This window comes from Xiphophorus maculatus, chromosome 1 (assembly GCF_002775205.1).
Source record: "Xiphophorus maculatus strain JP 163 A chromosome 1, X_maculatus-5.0-male, whole genome shotgun sequence".
NCBI classification, from domain to species: Eukaryota; Metazoa; Chordata; class Actinopteri; order Cyprinodontiformes; family Poeciliidae; genus Xiphophorus; species Xiphophorus maculatus.
Window position 1 is genome coordinate 22,819,011 of NC_036443.1, and position 13,259 is coordinate 22,832,269.

General features: G+C 38.0%; 1 protein-coding gene across 2 annotated transcripts in view; it reads right to left on the reverse strand.

Moving 5' to 3' along the window:
* The window catches only part of scube3 (signal peptide, CUB domain and EGF like domain containing 3), a 112,738-nt gene extending 99,479 nt beyond the window's left edge, over positions 1–13,259 (reverse strand). For both annotated transcript variants that reach the window (XM_023331801.1, XM_023331796.1), the window contains exon 1: positions 12,749–13,259. In XM_023331801.1, coding sequence (XP_023187569.1) covers positions 12,749–12,848 — 100 coding nt within the window. In that variant the 5' untranslated portion in view covers positions 12,849–13,259. The remainder of the gene's footprint in view (positions 1–12,748) is intronic.

Below are 13,259 nucleotides of genomic sequence, written 5' to 3' on the forward strand. Positions count from 1 at the left end.
ATAAAGTGAATGCTTGTCTGTCTAAGCTGTAAAGCAGCTATTAACTACTGCTACTTGCAAAAGGTGGAGCTCAGTGACCTGGATGTGCAGTTCATTACCGAGCCAGCTCACTAACCTCTCGCTTGTAAAATGCTTCATTTCCTTTGGGTTCACTTTACTAACAGATTTAAAATCAGATACAAGTTTTTGCTCACATAAGGCTGATGGGAGAAAGGATTATTGGTCATAGGTTTCAACAGGGCAAAGCAAAAGTTAGAAATGCTAACTTTTTGCATAAAAAAAAGCGTGTCCTTTACTAAGCAATGTTTCTGAGAAGCTCAAACGTAACATTTTCACTTTTTTCCTTTAAACGAAGCTACTTTGTAACAAAACCCAACAGAAATCTTTTTTTTTTTTTACCTAATTTGAGTTTTGTAACTAAGTTTAACTATTTGCATAGCACCATTCCAGATAAAAACCAAAGTGATCTCAATTAGCTTGTTTACTGTTTTTGACATAAAGTAATGCATACATAAATAAGTACATCACACAAAAATATCAGAAAGCTCAAAAAACTTTACTAGTAAAGACCCTGAAAACATGATAAACAAAAACTAAATAAAATGATTATTTCTTATGTCTGTAGGTCTAAACCTGGATAAATGATATTAAAAACTTAGCGTAGACCTGCCAATAATCATTTAAAATAAAAATTGAATTTCAATTGATATGATCAATCAGAGGAAACATACTGGTAATTGCTAACAAGCGAAAACGTCTATTTCTCTTCACATTTTGTATGCCTGCCAATGGTTTCAATGTGCATGCATCCCACATTTAACACAAAGCAGCAGCAATGTGTTAATAAAAACAAAGTGAAACCGTTTTGCGTAGACTGTCTCTTGGCTTTGTTTACTAATTTCTGCCTCAGATTTTTCTGGCAGAGGTACAGGAGATGTATAATTGGAGGATTCAAATTGGGACTCAAACAGGCAGAGCCAACAGACGACAAACTAAGTTTTAATGAATAACCAAACAAACTAAGAGTGCTTCAAAGGCGCATAATCCTCAAAAAGATCCTTCAAAAAATTTCAGACAGAACCCAGGAACTCAAAGAGCTTGTTATGAAAAAGTATGAGGAAAAACAAGGTTCTTTAAAAAGGTACCACTCAGAACGACCACTATGTATATAAACTGAAGAACTGATGTTCAAGTCAGACTGAAGGCAGGTGAATGCAGAAAGATAAAAAATAATCTAGATTAAAAAGTCAATATGTTAACAGAACTTGTACCGGTAATTAAAAACTAAGGCTGTAGGAAAACCTACAACAAATCATAATGGCTATGTCAATAATTATCACATCATCATGACGGAGACGTGATCTCAGTGACAAATTGTGATGATCATTGTAATCAAGATTGGGGATGGAGGTTATTTGAAAGCAGAATTTTAATGCAATTTCACCTGAAATGTTCTAGTCTATGTAATATTGCATCCAAGCTGTCGTTTGGTATTGGAACATTGCATATATTAACTGTGTAATGGGAGAAGCAATTCAATATACAGTGCAAGTCTTTCTGTGGATCCACTTAAGCCATGGGTCCCTGCAGCTCCTCCACAGTTATTGTAGAGAGTTTTTCCTGAGTGAGTGTGAATAATCTCCCTTTCTGAAGTTGTAAATTAGTTTATCTTCAAAATATACATATATAGCATTTGAGAGATACAGACTGCTTAGTAAGACCATTTCTACACTTATGAATAATTTATTAAACTCATTTTAAAAACAAAGAGGTGATTTACAGATTGAAAATAATATGTATACCTAAATGCCTGCATGATGGATGACAAATATGAAACCAGGGATTCACCTTTCTATTATTACAAAAACAACCTAAAATGAACTTAAATGTGGAGCTCAGTGGGGTTCACTAAATACAGCAGGGAATTGTATAGTTTTTCCCATGCCCTTGTCCATTTAGGAAGTGTCAGATTCATCAGTGAAGTCATTCCTCTTTCTGCCCACAATGCACAGGCCAGAGCCCACCAAATAAATAACTTGGCTTTTTTCATCTGGATTCCTGGATGTATTGGGGCTGGATTTTTCCATTACTAAGCAGAATAAGAGCATTTCCTTTCACTTCCAGCAGTCACTAAAACTGGCGCTTACCATTAGGAATGTAAACATGCACAGTCTGTAAACAAGGCTCTTTCTCCGGCCCCCAACCCCCCATTCCAACAAGGCTGACCAACATAGACTGGCCTAATAATGACGCCCCTCCCTGACCCCACAGAACTCTTAAAGACAGACGCAGCCTCATTATTCAGCCCCGAGGTCACAGAGAAGAATAAGTGGGAGGGCAAAAGAAGGAAGGACGGATGGAGAAACATCTGAGATCTTCTCCACAGTTCCCCAATCAGTAAGTCATAAAACATGAAAACAAATGCAAAGTCTGTGATGCGACCGCTGAATGGATTAATAATCTAAGACCTGGTGAGTTTGGCTGGGGTGCTTTGAAGTCTCACCAAGACTTCAGCTGACATACAGGGGTATCAAAATATGAGGTTAAGACTGAATGGTTATTTGAAAGCAGGATTTTAATACAATTTCACCTGACATGTTCTAGTCTATGTAATATTGCATCCAAGCAATATTACATGAATGGTGGTCAGACTTCCATCAGTACCAACTCATCAACAGGGATGTCATCAATAAACTACCACATCTGTACAGGAAGGCCATGGACAGCATGACAGAGGACAGTTTTCTACATTTAACCACAATGCCACATTAAGAGAACCATCATTTGGACCACATTGTTTAGATTAAAGTGCATTCTGTATTTTTCTGTACTGTAAAGCTTTGATGAGTTTCCAAACCGCTAGGTTCAAAGTTGTTGTGGATGTACCAAAGAAAGAAGTCTAGGTCGCCAAGGTCTCACCAGCTGCTGATAAAGTGTTTTTTCTGAAAAAGGAAAGGGGGGAAAGGTACCTTGAAAGAAGCTTTCAATAGCTGATAGGTTCCTTGCGCAGGGTATCTGCTGTGTCAACACATTACGGTTTTGTTTAGCAGTGGCTCAATGTGTGCAGATAAAAAGAAGTAGCATTATTGATTATTTTGGGGATCATTGCATACCATTTGGCAGTAAGGTTGAGACTTGGATCCAGGAATAATTTCTCAAATCATCTGGATTGGCAGCTATTAGAAATTGAAATAGGTGGATTGTGACAATGTACATCATAAAAGAAGGAACAAGTTTTAAACATTTAAGCAAAGGAAATATAGGGTTGTGTGAAGATAATTGGGGAAAATTAGCAGGCATGAATATTTTCAGATCCTTACTCTGATATTTGGGGAATTGAGGATGTTAAATTATATAGCAAGTTGTTTTTGATATACAAAAATTTGATCAATTTTGTATTTTTATCTATTTTCTCCAACTCTACTTAAAAGTATGAACAACAAATCCATTTAGATTTCTGATTTTGAATGTTTAACGATGACATTGGATTTTATGTAGGTACTATTTCACATTATATCATTGATATTCCAACATTCTGATATTTTAAGTAAAAAATTGTAAGTAGAGGAGGATAAAAATCTTCTTCAGCAGAGGTCACTTCCACTGTCTCAGAAGTTCAGCTGACATTAAACTTCAATCCAGCTCTTCTGCAAGTTGTTTGATAAACTTATTAGACCTTGCTATGCATCTTGTTTACATACACATTCAAGCCATTCTTTTTGTATTTTTTTTCTCATTACTGATTTGATAAGCAAAGTATGTTAGTACTTTCAGAAAGATCTCATGCTGTTGTAAGGCATATTCCAGCAACAGCGAAAGAAAATGCTTCTTCGAGCTTGGGTTATTCAGGGTGTGGGAGCATGAATGGGGTGAAACTGGGTTTGAGAGCTTGGGGTGAGTGACCATGGCGGTGTCAGGAGACTGGGAACACCCACTATGATTTGTTGGTTTCTGGGGTCCTGATGGCTGACGGTCGTCCCGTTCTTGTTGCAAGCAAGAATGGGATTTACTAGTGAGTTAGACGTTTGGGTTTAACTCTGCCTGCCCAGAGTCTAGCAATCTCCTGAAAACGTCGGACCAGAACACAGCATACCAAACAACACCGGTTCGTGCCATAGTGCTCAGAGAAAACAGGTCATTAGGGAGCTGGAGGATTTGTGCCAGCGCCTTGGTGCCCATCTCTGCATCCGTAAGACATGCAGCACAACACAGCAGTACGCCCTTTCAGGACAAACTGGTTCCCATTTTATTGCTTTCGTTATGCCAGATGTAGTTTGATTTTATAACGTCAGTCACACAATTAAGATACCAAATTTTTTGCATTTTTTAACAAAGATTTTATTGACTCTAGTGTCTAGTGTTCAGACAGAAAAGTGGGTAATGAGAGAGGGGGAAGACATGCGGGAAAGGTCATTAGGTCGGGAAATGATCCTGTAAAATTATGTTTTACAGTGAATTCTTTCTCCCACAAACTCTGTGGCGTTGCCTCTTCTCTGAATATATAAACCATCTCTTAGTTGATGAACTTGTTTGTCTAACCAACAGAGATACAAACAAATTAAAGTCTGCAAATTTCAACTTTATTTGCCTCTCCGTTGTTAAATTATATATCAGGAAGGTTGAGATGTGATTTCCTTTCTGTGTACAAACTGTCTCTGCAAAGCTTTACTGAACTGCATGCTGACATCAGCCCCTACATTTTATTCACATAGCAAGGCTGAGCAAACAAGAGGAAAACCTTGGATTGTGTATGGAATAAACTAGGTCTTTGTTCTGCCTGGTTTCAGGTAGTTGCACAAGGTATTAGGAATGACATCAGTTTTAATTATCAAAGAAAAGCAAAGGAGGGCATCTCAAGAAAAGCTAAGTTCAACATATCTTTGCAATCCTCTGTGATCATTTTGATTTGCAGCAGGGTTAAAAAAAATAGCTGCAAGACACTTACTGGTTAGTTACAGGCCAGACAAACTATATGAACGAATTAAGACAAAAATTTAAAAATAAGCATAAAAGCATGTTGATTGGTTTTCAGCTTTTTCACATTCCTACAGATCTATCAGGTGACGTACTGAAAAGAAATCTACTTACGCTAAATATGACAATGAAGACACAGGAGTGTTAATTGCTTTGTGATTGTTCAATCCCTTTTTAATAAAGCTTGTGTCTTATCAGATGTAAATGTGTGAGAAAGCTAATGCATAACATTATGTGTAATTAGTCTTTCATTAACCCAAGCAACCTTTAAATAAGCATTGTGGAGATTTAGGCTTATGGTTTTAATACAAGAAGAAAAGAAATCACTTCCTACTAGGTTAAAACACCTATAAATGCAGTTACTGTAGAAAATACCAAGTCAAATACAGTCCCTTGCAAAAGTATTCATTGTCACAAAACAAATACACTCTTGAAATCTTATATCTGAACTTTTTGTAATAGACAAATCCACCTAATTTATTTAATGAGAAAATAGTAAAGCTATATGTGTGTAATCTAATCTCAGTATAAATCCAGCTGTTCTGTGAAGCCCTCAGAAAATATCAGTGATCAAATATCATGAAGGCTGAGGAACACAACAGACAGTTCAGGCAGGCAAAGTAAAATTGAGGAGAGGTTTAAAGCCGGGTCAGTTTAAAAAACATATATCAATCTTTGAACAGCTCACACACCAAATAAAGAGAAAGGATTTACAAAGACATTAAAAGAGACATTAAAACCGACAAAGAAGCTCTGGAGGAGCTGAAGTGATCAACACCTCAGGTGGAAAAATCTTTAGACAGAAAAAGGCTTAGACTTAAACTACTATTAGAGATGAGTGAAAAGAAGAAAGTCATTGTTAAATGAAGCCAATAATGAGTTGACTTTGCATGTTGCTACAAGCCGTGTAGGAAAACAACAAAAACTTTTTCTGTGGAAAAATGTTTTCAAGTCAAATGAGATCAAAATGTTAAGCTCTTGACCTTCATGCAAAACGCCATGTACTGAGGAACCAACACTGAACAACCAAGCCCTACAGTAAAACATGTTGGTGGTAGTATTATGCTGTGGGGCAGAGGGAGGGGAGTTGGCTCGAGTTAATGGAAAGATGGATGAAGCTGCACAGGCCAATCTATGCCAATCTTGGAAGAAAATCTTTAAGAGCCTGAAGAGACTGGGACACAACTTCACTTTCAAGCAGGACAATGATCTTGAGCATACAGTCAGAACTACAATGGCACAGTTCCAAGAAAAGCTTCAAGTGTCTAAATCTAACTGAGAACTGGCAAGAGATGAAAATTCCTGTTTGTAGATGATCTGCATGCAATCAGAGCTTCAGCTATTTTACAAAAGAAGAGTGGGCAAAAGTTTAAATCTATAGATGTGCAAATTTAGTGTAGACACTTCCCTCACTGGGGATGAATACAAATGCACAACACACGTTTTAGATGTGGGGGTGTGTATATATATAAACATTCACTTAAAGAACATAAATAATGTCCCTTTCACTGTAGAATTATCACAAATGATAAACAAGCTTTGAGGAGATTCCTCGAAACTTGACATTGTAACATAGCAATATGGAGAAAACTCCAAGATGCATTAATATGTTAGGAAGTATATTGACTTGATGCAATTGTTAACATTCAGTGGAAAAACTGAACCCAGAGTTTTTGACATTTTTACAGAAAACAATCAGTCATACATTTAATGTTTTAGACAGAATTAGATTTTTTTTTTCACCACTCTACTAATGCCAGGATAATATTGATAAAGTCTCTCTTCTCATGAACAACATCCACAGCTTCCAAGGAGCACCAGTTTCAAACAATTCAATGAAACTCTATTTGTCCCAGAGGGGTGATTTAAAGGAACAGATGAGATGCTAACATTTAATTTCTGCTTAAAGAGAAACTGGACAGGTAACCTCCACCCACTCATCAGAGAGTGACCCGGGGTCACGACAAGGCTGAACTTACCTCGAGCGCTCTGATCATAATGAGAACGTGAAAAGCTCCTAGAGTATGCTGATTGCAAAAATATATGTACTCTGTGCTTTCTTGGAAGCATTTCCTTCCAAGAAAGCCTGAATAAAGAACATCTTATGTTTCTCATTTGTGCATGACACCTAAGCAGACAAGTAGGCACTTTTAAGTCTGCTTGTTTTAAAGGCAATGTCATTCTCAGAGGAAGGTTTGACAGTTGCATATTCCATTGGTACAGTGAGAGGACAGAGCAACAACCAGGCAGTCAGTGAAATGAAAAGTGAATATGACGAGAGACGTTAAAGTCCTGTCCAAATGTCGAGGCATTATGACTCGGCATAACAGAAGGCAGTCTCTGGCCACCAGTCTTTTTTTCTCCCTTTCTGATAAACAGCACAATCTACTGAGTTCAAGGCCACAGCGATTGGCAGGAGTAAAGCTCTGTCTGAATGATCCTTTCAACCTTCAACTCTTTCAACCAAAGGGCATAAATATGAAGTCAAAAACTTTATTTTAAAATGCCTTGAAAAGGTATTGGTAACTTTTTCACATGACAAGCACAAACTTACATACAGTATATCTTGTAAGGAGTAACAAACCAACCCAAAGTAGCGCATAACTGTGAAAAGGAAGGTAACGCATGCATGGTTTTCATTTCAAAAGTGTAGTATGCATTTGTTTTTTGTCTTATAGGGAGATTTTTTTTAATATACATGTTGATCTCTGGTGCTCCTCCAAAGGCAGAATGGCCCTCTTGATTTCTAGAGGCCTTCCTTGCCAGGCCTGTCAGTTTAGGTGTCTTGCAAGGTGTAAAAGCGCTGCAAAATATTTTCCTTTGTCATATGTCAATTCGTCATTACTGCTGTACGTTTTTGACTCATGATGACAATAGGAGGCTGAAGCTACTCTATACATTTATTTTTGACCTGTTTTTGTGTCCTTTAATCTTGAAACTTTTCTTGCTAATATTAAATGGAGGCTAAATATTATTAGTGTCAGAAAGGTTAAATATATCTAGACATTCCACTTTTTTGATTTTTATTAGGAAAATAATTAAAATCACATTCCTGTGCCATTCTTTTTTTTTTTACATAAACTCTTGACGTTTAGTGTTTCAGTGTGACAAAATGCGAAAAAGTTGAGATTTTAATATTTTTTGAAAATTTTCTAAAACCATAGAAAATTTTCTAAAAATTTCTAAAATTTAGAAATCTAAATTTCTAAAAAATTATTTAAAAATTAAACAACGTGACACAAGGATGTCATCACAGGGAGAAGATGCTCGTCCATACTGTCATACGAGATTCTTTGTACTCAAAAATAAAATCTATTCAGATTTACATAGTTACCAATTAAGCTAAAGCAGGTTAACTAACCCTATATAGAAAGTGAAAGGCCTACTGAAAACCCACACAAGGAGATTGCAATAAAGTTTATGCTTAAGAACGGCAGGTTCTTGCAATCCCTCCAACATTACAAGTCATAAAAATGTCAAAGCTTTATGAATGGAAGGAGTCTTCCATCCTTATTCTCACAAATTAGACGATTATGAGAAAACTTTCCAATATACACGCATGGGCCAGTTGAAGATGTCAAGGTTTGTCACAGTTTGGGTTTCAAAACACCAAAAGTTTTATCATACTGTTCCTGTGAGTCAGTCCTTAATGATGATGAGATGATAAAAAGAGAGAGCTTCATACCAAGCTGTTTAATGGAGGTCTTATTCTCATACCTTGCAAAATGGATGAGAATTTAAAATGATAAAAGCTATACTTATGGTTACACCTCAAGCTGTTGAAAATATCTGAGTAGTACAAAAACATTATTCCTTGCATTTTTATGAGATAAAATCTGGCCAAAGGGTAAAAAGTGTGTTTTGTTTTTTTTTTGTTTTGTTTTTTTAAACTCTCATTGCCATTAATAATTATTGACCTTCAAAGGTTGTAAAAACCTCTTTTTATTAGTATAGCTTGTTGCTGCACACTGTCAATCAGTTGGCTGAAACAACACTCCCATATTTTTCTCTTACTTAGAAGGCAGACCAGTTTGACGGCATGGCCATGTGTGAGTGTGTGTTTCAAGTGTTGTTTGAAAGGAATTGTAATACTGCAAGCTGCTTGAAAGTAATAAAACAAAATCCCTACAAGTTATTTCTCTTATTAAACTAGTATCTAGCAAATATAAATGCTTTGGTAATCTGAATTACAGAAAAACTTCTGTCTGATTTAATGTAAAAAACAAATCTCCAAAATCGTACGTCTTTCTATGGAGTGTATTTAAATATAATACAGGGTTTTCCCACTGTGTTATAAGTCTGGTGGGCTACCAGGCTTTACTCGTGCCCCCACCAGGCTTAGCACTGCCTATTTAAGTTTTTTTTTTATTTTAATGTTTGCATATTTAAATACTTTATAGTTTGTGTTTATTTATGCATCTTTCAATAACACATAATTATCAAGTGATATTTTCAAATTTCATGTCAACTTGAAGCATTTTTAAAACTCAAATACACGGTGAGCTGCTGGATGAATTACTGCAGAGAGCTCCAACTACTGGGCTTAGCAAGTTTTCTGGGGAAAACCTTATAATGTATTTCCAAACCACTGTATTTGTCTTTGTTGTACTTGAGTGAAATGTACAGTTGCCTTCTTTCAGCATGATAACAGTGTTAGCAACAGGCATTTTTGGATCACAGTAGTTCCAGAAACTGATTCATGACTTTGCCCAAATGTTGGAAGAGTCACTGTATAAAGACGCTGCGGTCTTACACAGACCTGCTGAACATCTGGTCATGTCAGAAGATAAAGAAGAATGGATAAAAGTCAATGAAATGGAGCTCTGCTAATCATCATCTGAGATGATTGCGATGGCTGACAGAGTGGGTGTAATGCAGTCACTGGATGCATTTGACTAAGAAAAAGCATGGCTCCTTCATTAAGTGCAAAGGAGAGGAAGCGGGGACAAAGCAAACAAAGCAAGAGGAGAGGGGTGAGTGAGCGTTGGGGGATTTCTTCTTCCCTTCCATCGCACCCAGCCAGAGCAGACTCAGTTAGCATCTCAAGGTAAGCCTCCCCGTCACTTGGGCCTCATATTACTAAGGCCGCTCGGTTCCCACAGTGTGTCAGGGCCTGCATGTGGCCTTCCACCCCACTCCGGCAGCTCTCCGTCTTTAGACCCTCAGGGCCCCGGAGCAGAGGTTACACCAACACAGCCAGCCACAGCAGCATGTCAGCCCCACACCAACCGTTGCCTTGGTGCTACCGCAAGAGATCCTGACTCCTTTCGAGGGGAAAGTGATTTGCCATGACGTGTACAGCTCCCTTTTTTTTTCTTTGCTCACTTGTAGCTGGTCTCTCCGTGCATTTAATCTCCCCTGCTCTCATTTTTCCCCTTCTTTGTCATTCTCTCCACCACATCCTCAAATCTTCCCTGTCTCGTTCTCTCTCTCTCCTCTCCCACTCCCTTTTTTTTCTTTGAGTAATGGCTGGTGCCAGAAACAGTGCCATGATTAGAATGACTTTGATGAAAGACAACATCTGCACTGAATAAATACTCAACCAACAAATTGTGTTTTTTTTGTTTTGTTTTTTGTTTTAATCCAGCTATTGTTCATCTCTTTCTGGTTTTCTTCTTTAAACCACTTCCATTTTTGAAGACTTTTCAGCATCTTGGAGTTGACATCAACATTAAATCACAATATTTATTTGCAGTTAGGCCCACAACATGCTCACAAATAGCTTCAGAGCCGCAGCAAAGGAGCACACTTTGCACCGATAAACAGGAACCGGAGGAGAAGTCGATCAAGTGGATCGTCCGGAGCATTTCACTCGGTGACCAACAAACAGGTGCATGCCATTACAGCCCCGCTTGCTCCCAAGGAGCATTCCACGCTACAAGGAAGTGTGTAATCGATGTTGTGGAGAATAAAGTGAGAAAAAAGTAGTTCTAATTGCAAAATGTAAATATTGAGTTTTCCCACAAGTGGGGGCAGACCACCCAGGATGCAAAATAGTCACCCACCCCCTTTCTCTCTCTCTCTCTCTTTTTGCCTTGCCGACCGCCCGAGAGATGTCTTTTTGTGAGTGCAAAACATCACTGACCACAATCAGCCACTCACACACAAACCATGATGTGTCTTTGCATGCAAATACTCTGGTAGCTTTGCTCGGCGTTTGTATTGTGGGAAAATTAAGTGATGAAAACCTGTGAGAGGGGGTGGAATGAGAAAGAAGAGAGGATCAGAGAGCCGAAGGTTTTACACCGTGTCTTTTCTTGTTCCTGTAAGGTGGTCGGGTCAGTCTGGTCTGAATGAATTCTCACAAGATGAGGGAGGAGGACAGCACTGTAGCTGCAGTGTCTGACAGACAGAGACTCCACCGTTTGTGTGTGCGTGTGTGTGTCTTGCAGGCTGGTGTCAAATACTTGTCTAGACTGTGACAAATACCTCCCCGTATTCTTGCTACGATTACCTGCAGGATTACCTACAAAACGCAACCGTTCACACAACCGATGCCGTCTCAAGATCAAAGCAAGCAGCTTCATTCCAACAACAGCAAACTCAGAAAAAAACAAAACTTAATTTAAGTCTCACTGTGGGTTTTTTGTTTGTTTGTTTGTTTTTGTCTTGGCAAGTCTTCATAAATATAAGCAACTGTGCAGATTGACACAGCACGAATGACAATAAGAAGCAATTAAATAATTGCAAAATGAGACGTAGAATAAACAGGAAGCATCTGCTTCAAAAAAACTGGAATTGAAAAACTATAGATCTTTGTTTCAAAGTAATCATGGTTTGCCTGATTCAGATCTGTGGTGCCAACACTGTCCACCCTTATGATTAACATGGAACTTCACGTCTGTGGTTTAGACTTACAAAATTATTATTTTTTGCACAGTTTTTACCGGTCTCTGGTGTTTCCTCATTTAAGAATGCATATTCTCAATTATAAATTTTACATGACATTTTTTTTTACATTGTTTAACAACAATAATGCACTCTGTCATTTTTAATCTGTAAATAATGTTTTATGAATAATGTCTGACAAATAAATTTTCTGTCCAACCAAATCTCATTTGTAGCATTTTAAATTCTATATTTTATTAATAATTTAAGATAGAAAAGTAAGTTTTTTTGGTGTCCACTGCAGTGCACAACTACTAAGTAATAATTAAAGATGCACTGATCACCATTTTCCTGGCCAATACCAATTTCCAGTTTTCTGTTAGGTCTGTTCTGCTGGTACTTAAAAAAAAATATATATATATATATATATTTGTATTTCTTGTTTTATTTTGTCAACAAAATAAATAAATTTAAAATTGAAAGATTTCCCACATTTTTACATTAAAGCTACCTGAACTTTTGCCTGATTTTTATTCAACTCAAAAAAGTAGGTGTTCATGGTCCTGGATTACATTTTTGTGGGTCTAAAATGGTTTAACTCACTTATTTTTTTATGCATTTTACAAAACGGATAAAGGAAAAATTGACCCGATTGATTGGTGCTTCTTAATAAATCCAATCTTGCTCCTTAGCCCTCTTTCTATCCCATGACAACAAAACTTAGTTTTGGCTTTTGGTTGTTAAGTGCCACCCCCAAGATTATGTGCCCCCCACCCCCTCAAAAAAAAAAAAAAAAATCTGGCCACCCGTTTTGAAAACTTTCTGTGGGCGCCCCTGATATTGATTCTAAGTGGTTTGGACACGTGTTTGCTTTCAGTCTGATTAATTTAGGCACATGATCGGCTGCAATTAGTAAAATGAAAGGCACTTGGAGGCGACAACTTACCTTGAGTGGTTTTACTTCCTGAAGCTGACTGTTGGACAAAGGCGACCAAAAGGAAACCCACAAATCCAAGGCTTGCGCGTACCAAAGCGTGCAGATACATGGTAACTTTTCCTTTAGTTCAACACGACAGGAACACTTTCTGGGATCTGCGATGCGCAGGAGCACACAGAACATAGAAGGGTGTGTGTGGCAGAAATATAGTGTCTTGCTACTCCTCCTGAGCACCCGCTGACAGGATACGGTGCGATCCTCTTTTTTTTTTTTTTCTTCTCCCCCCTCTCTCTCCTCTAAACGTCTTCTTATTTCAGTTTAAAGTGATCGGGGTTGAGGAGAGCCCTACAACGCGGAGCGCAATAAGCCTGTTCTGTTATCATGGTTCGAGCTCAGAGACGGTGCCAATTTAAGAAAGAGAGAGAGAGGGGGGAAAGGAGCGAGAGATGGAGTGCTCGACGGGGTCTAAAGGGGGAGGAGAGAGGAAGGAGCGTCCGATCAGTGCTCTTGACTCCTCCGA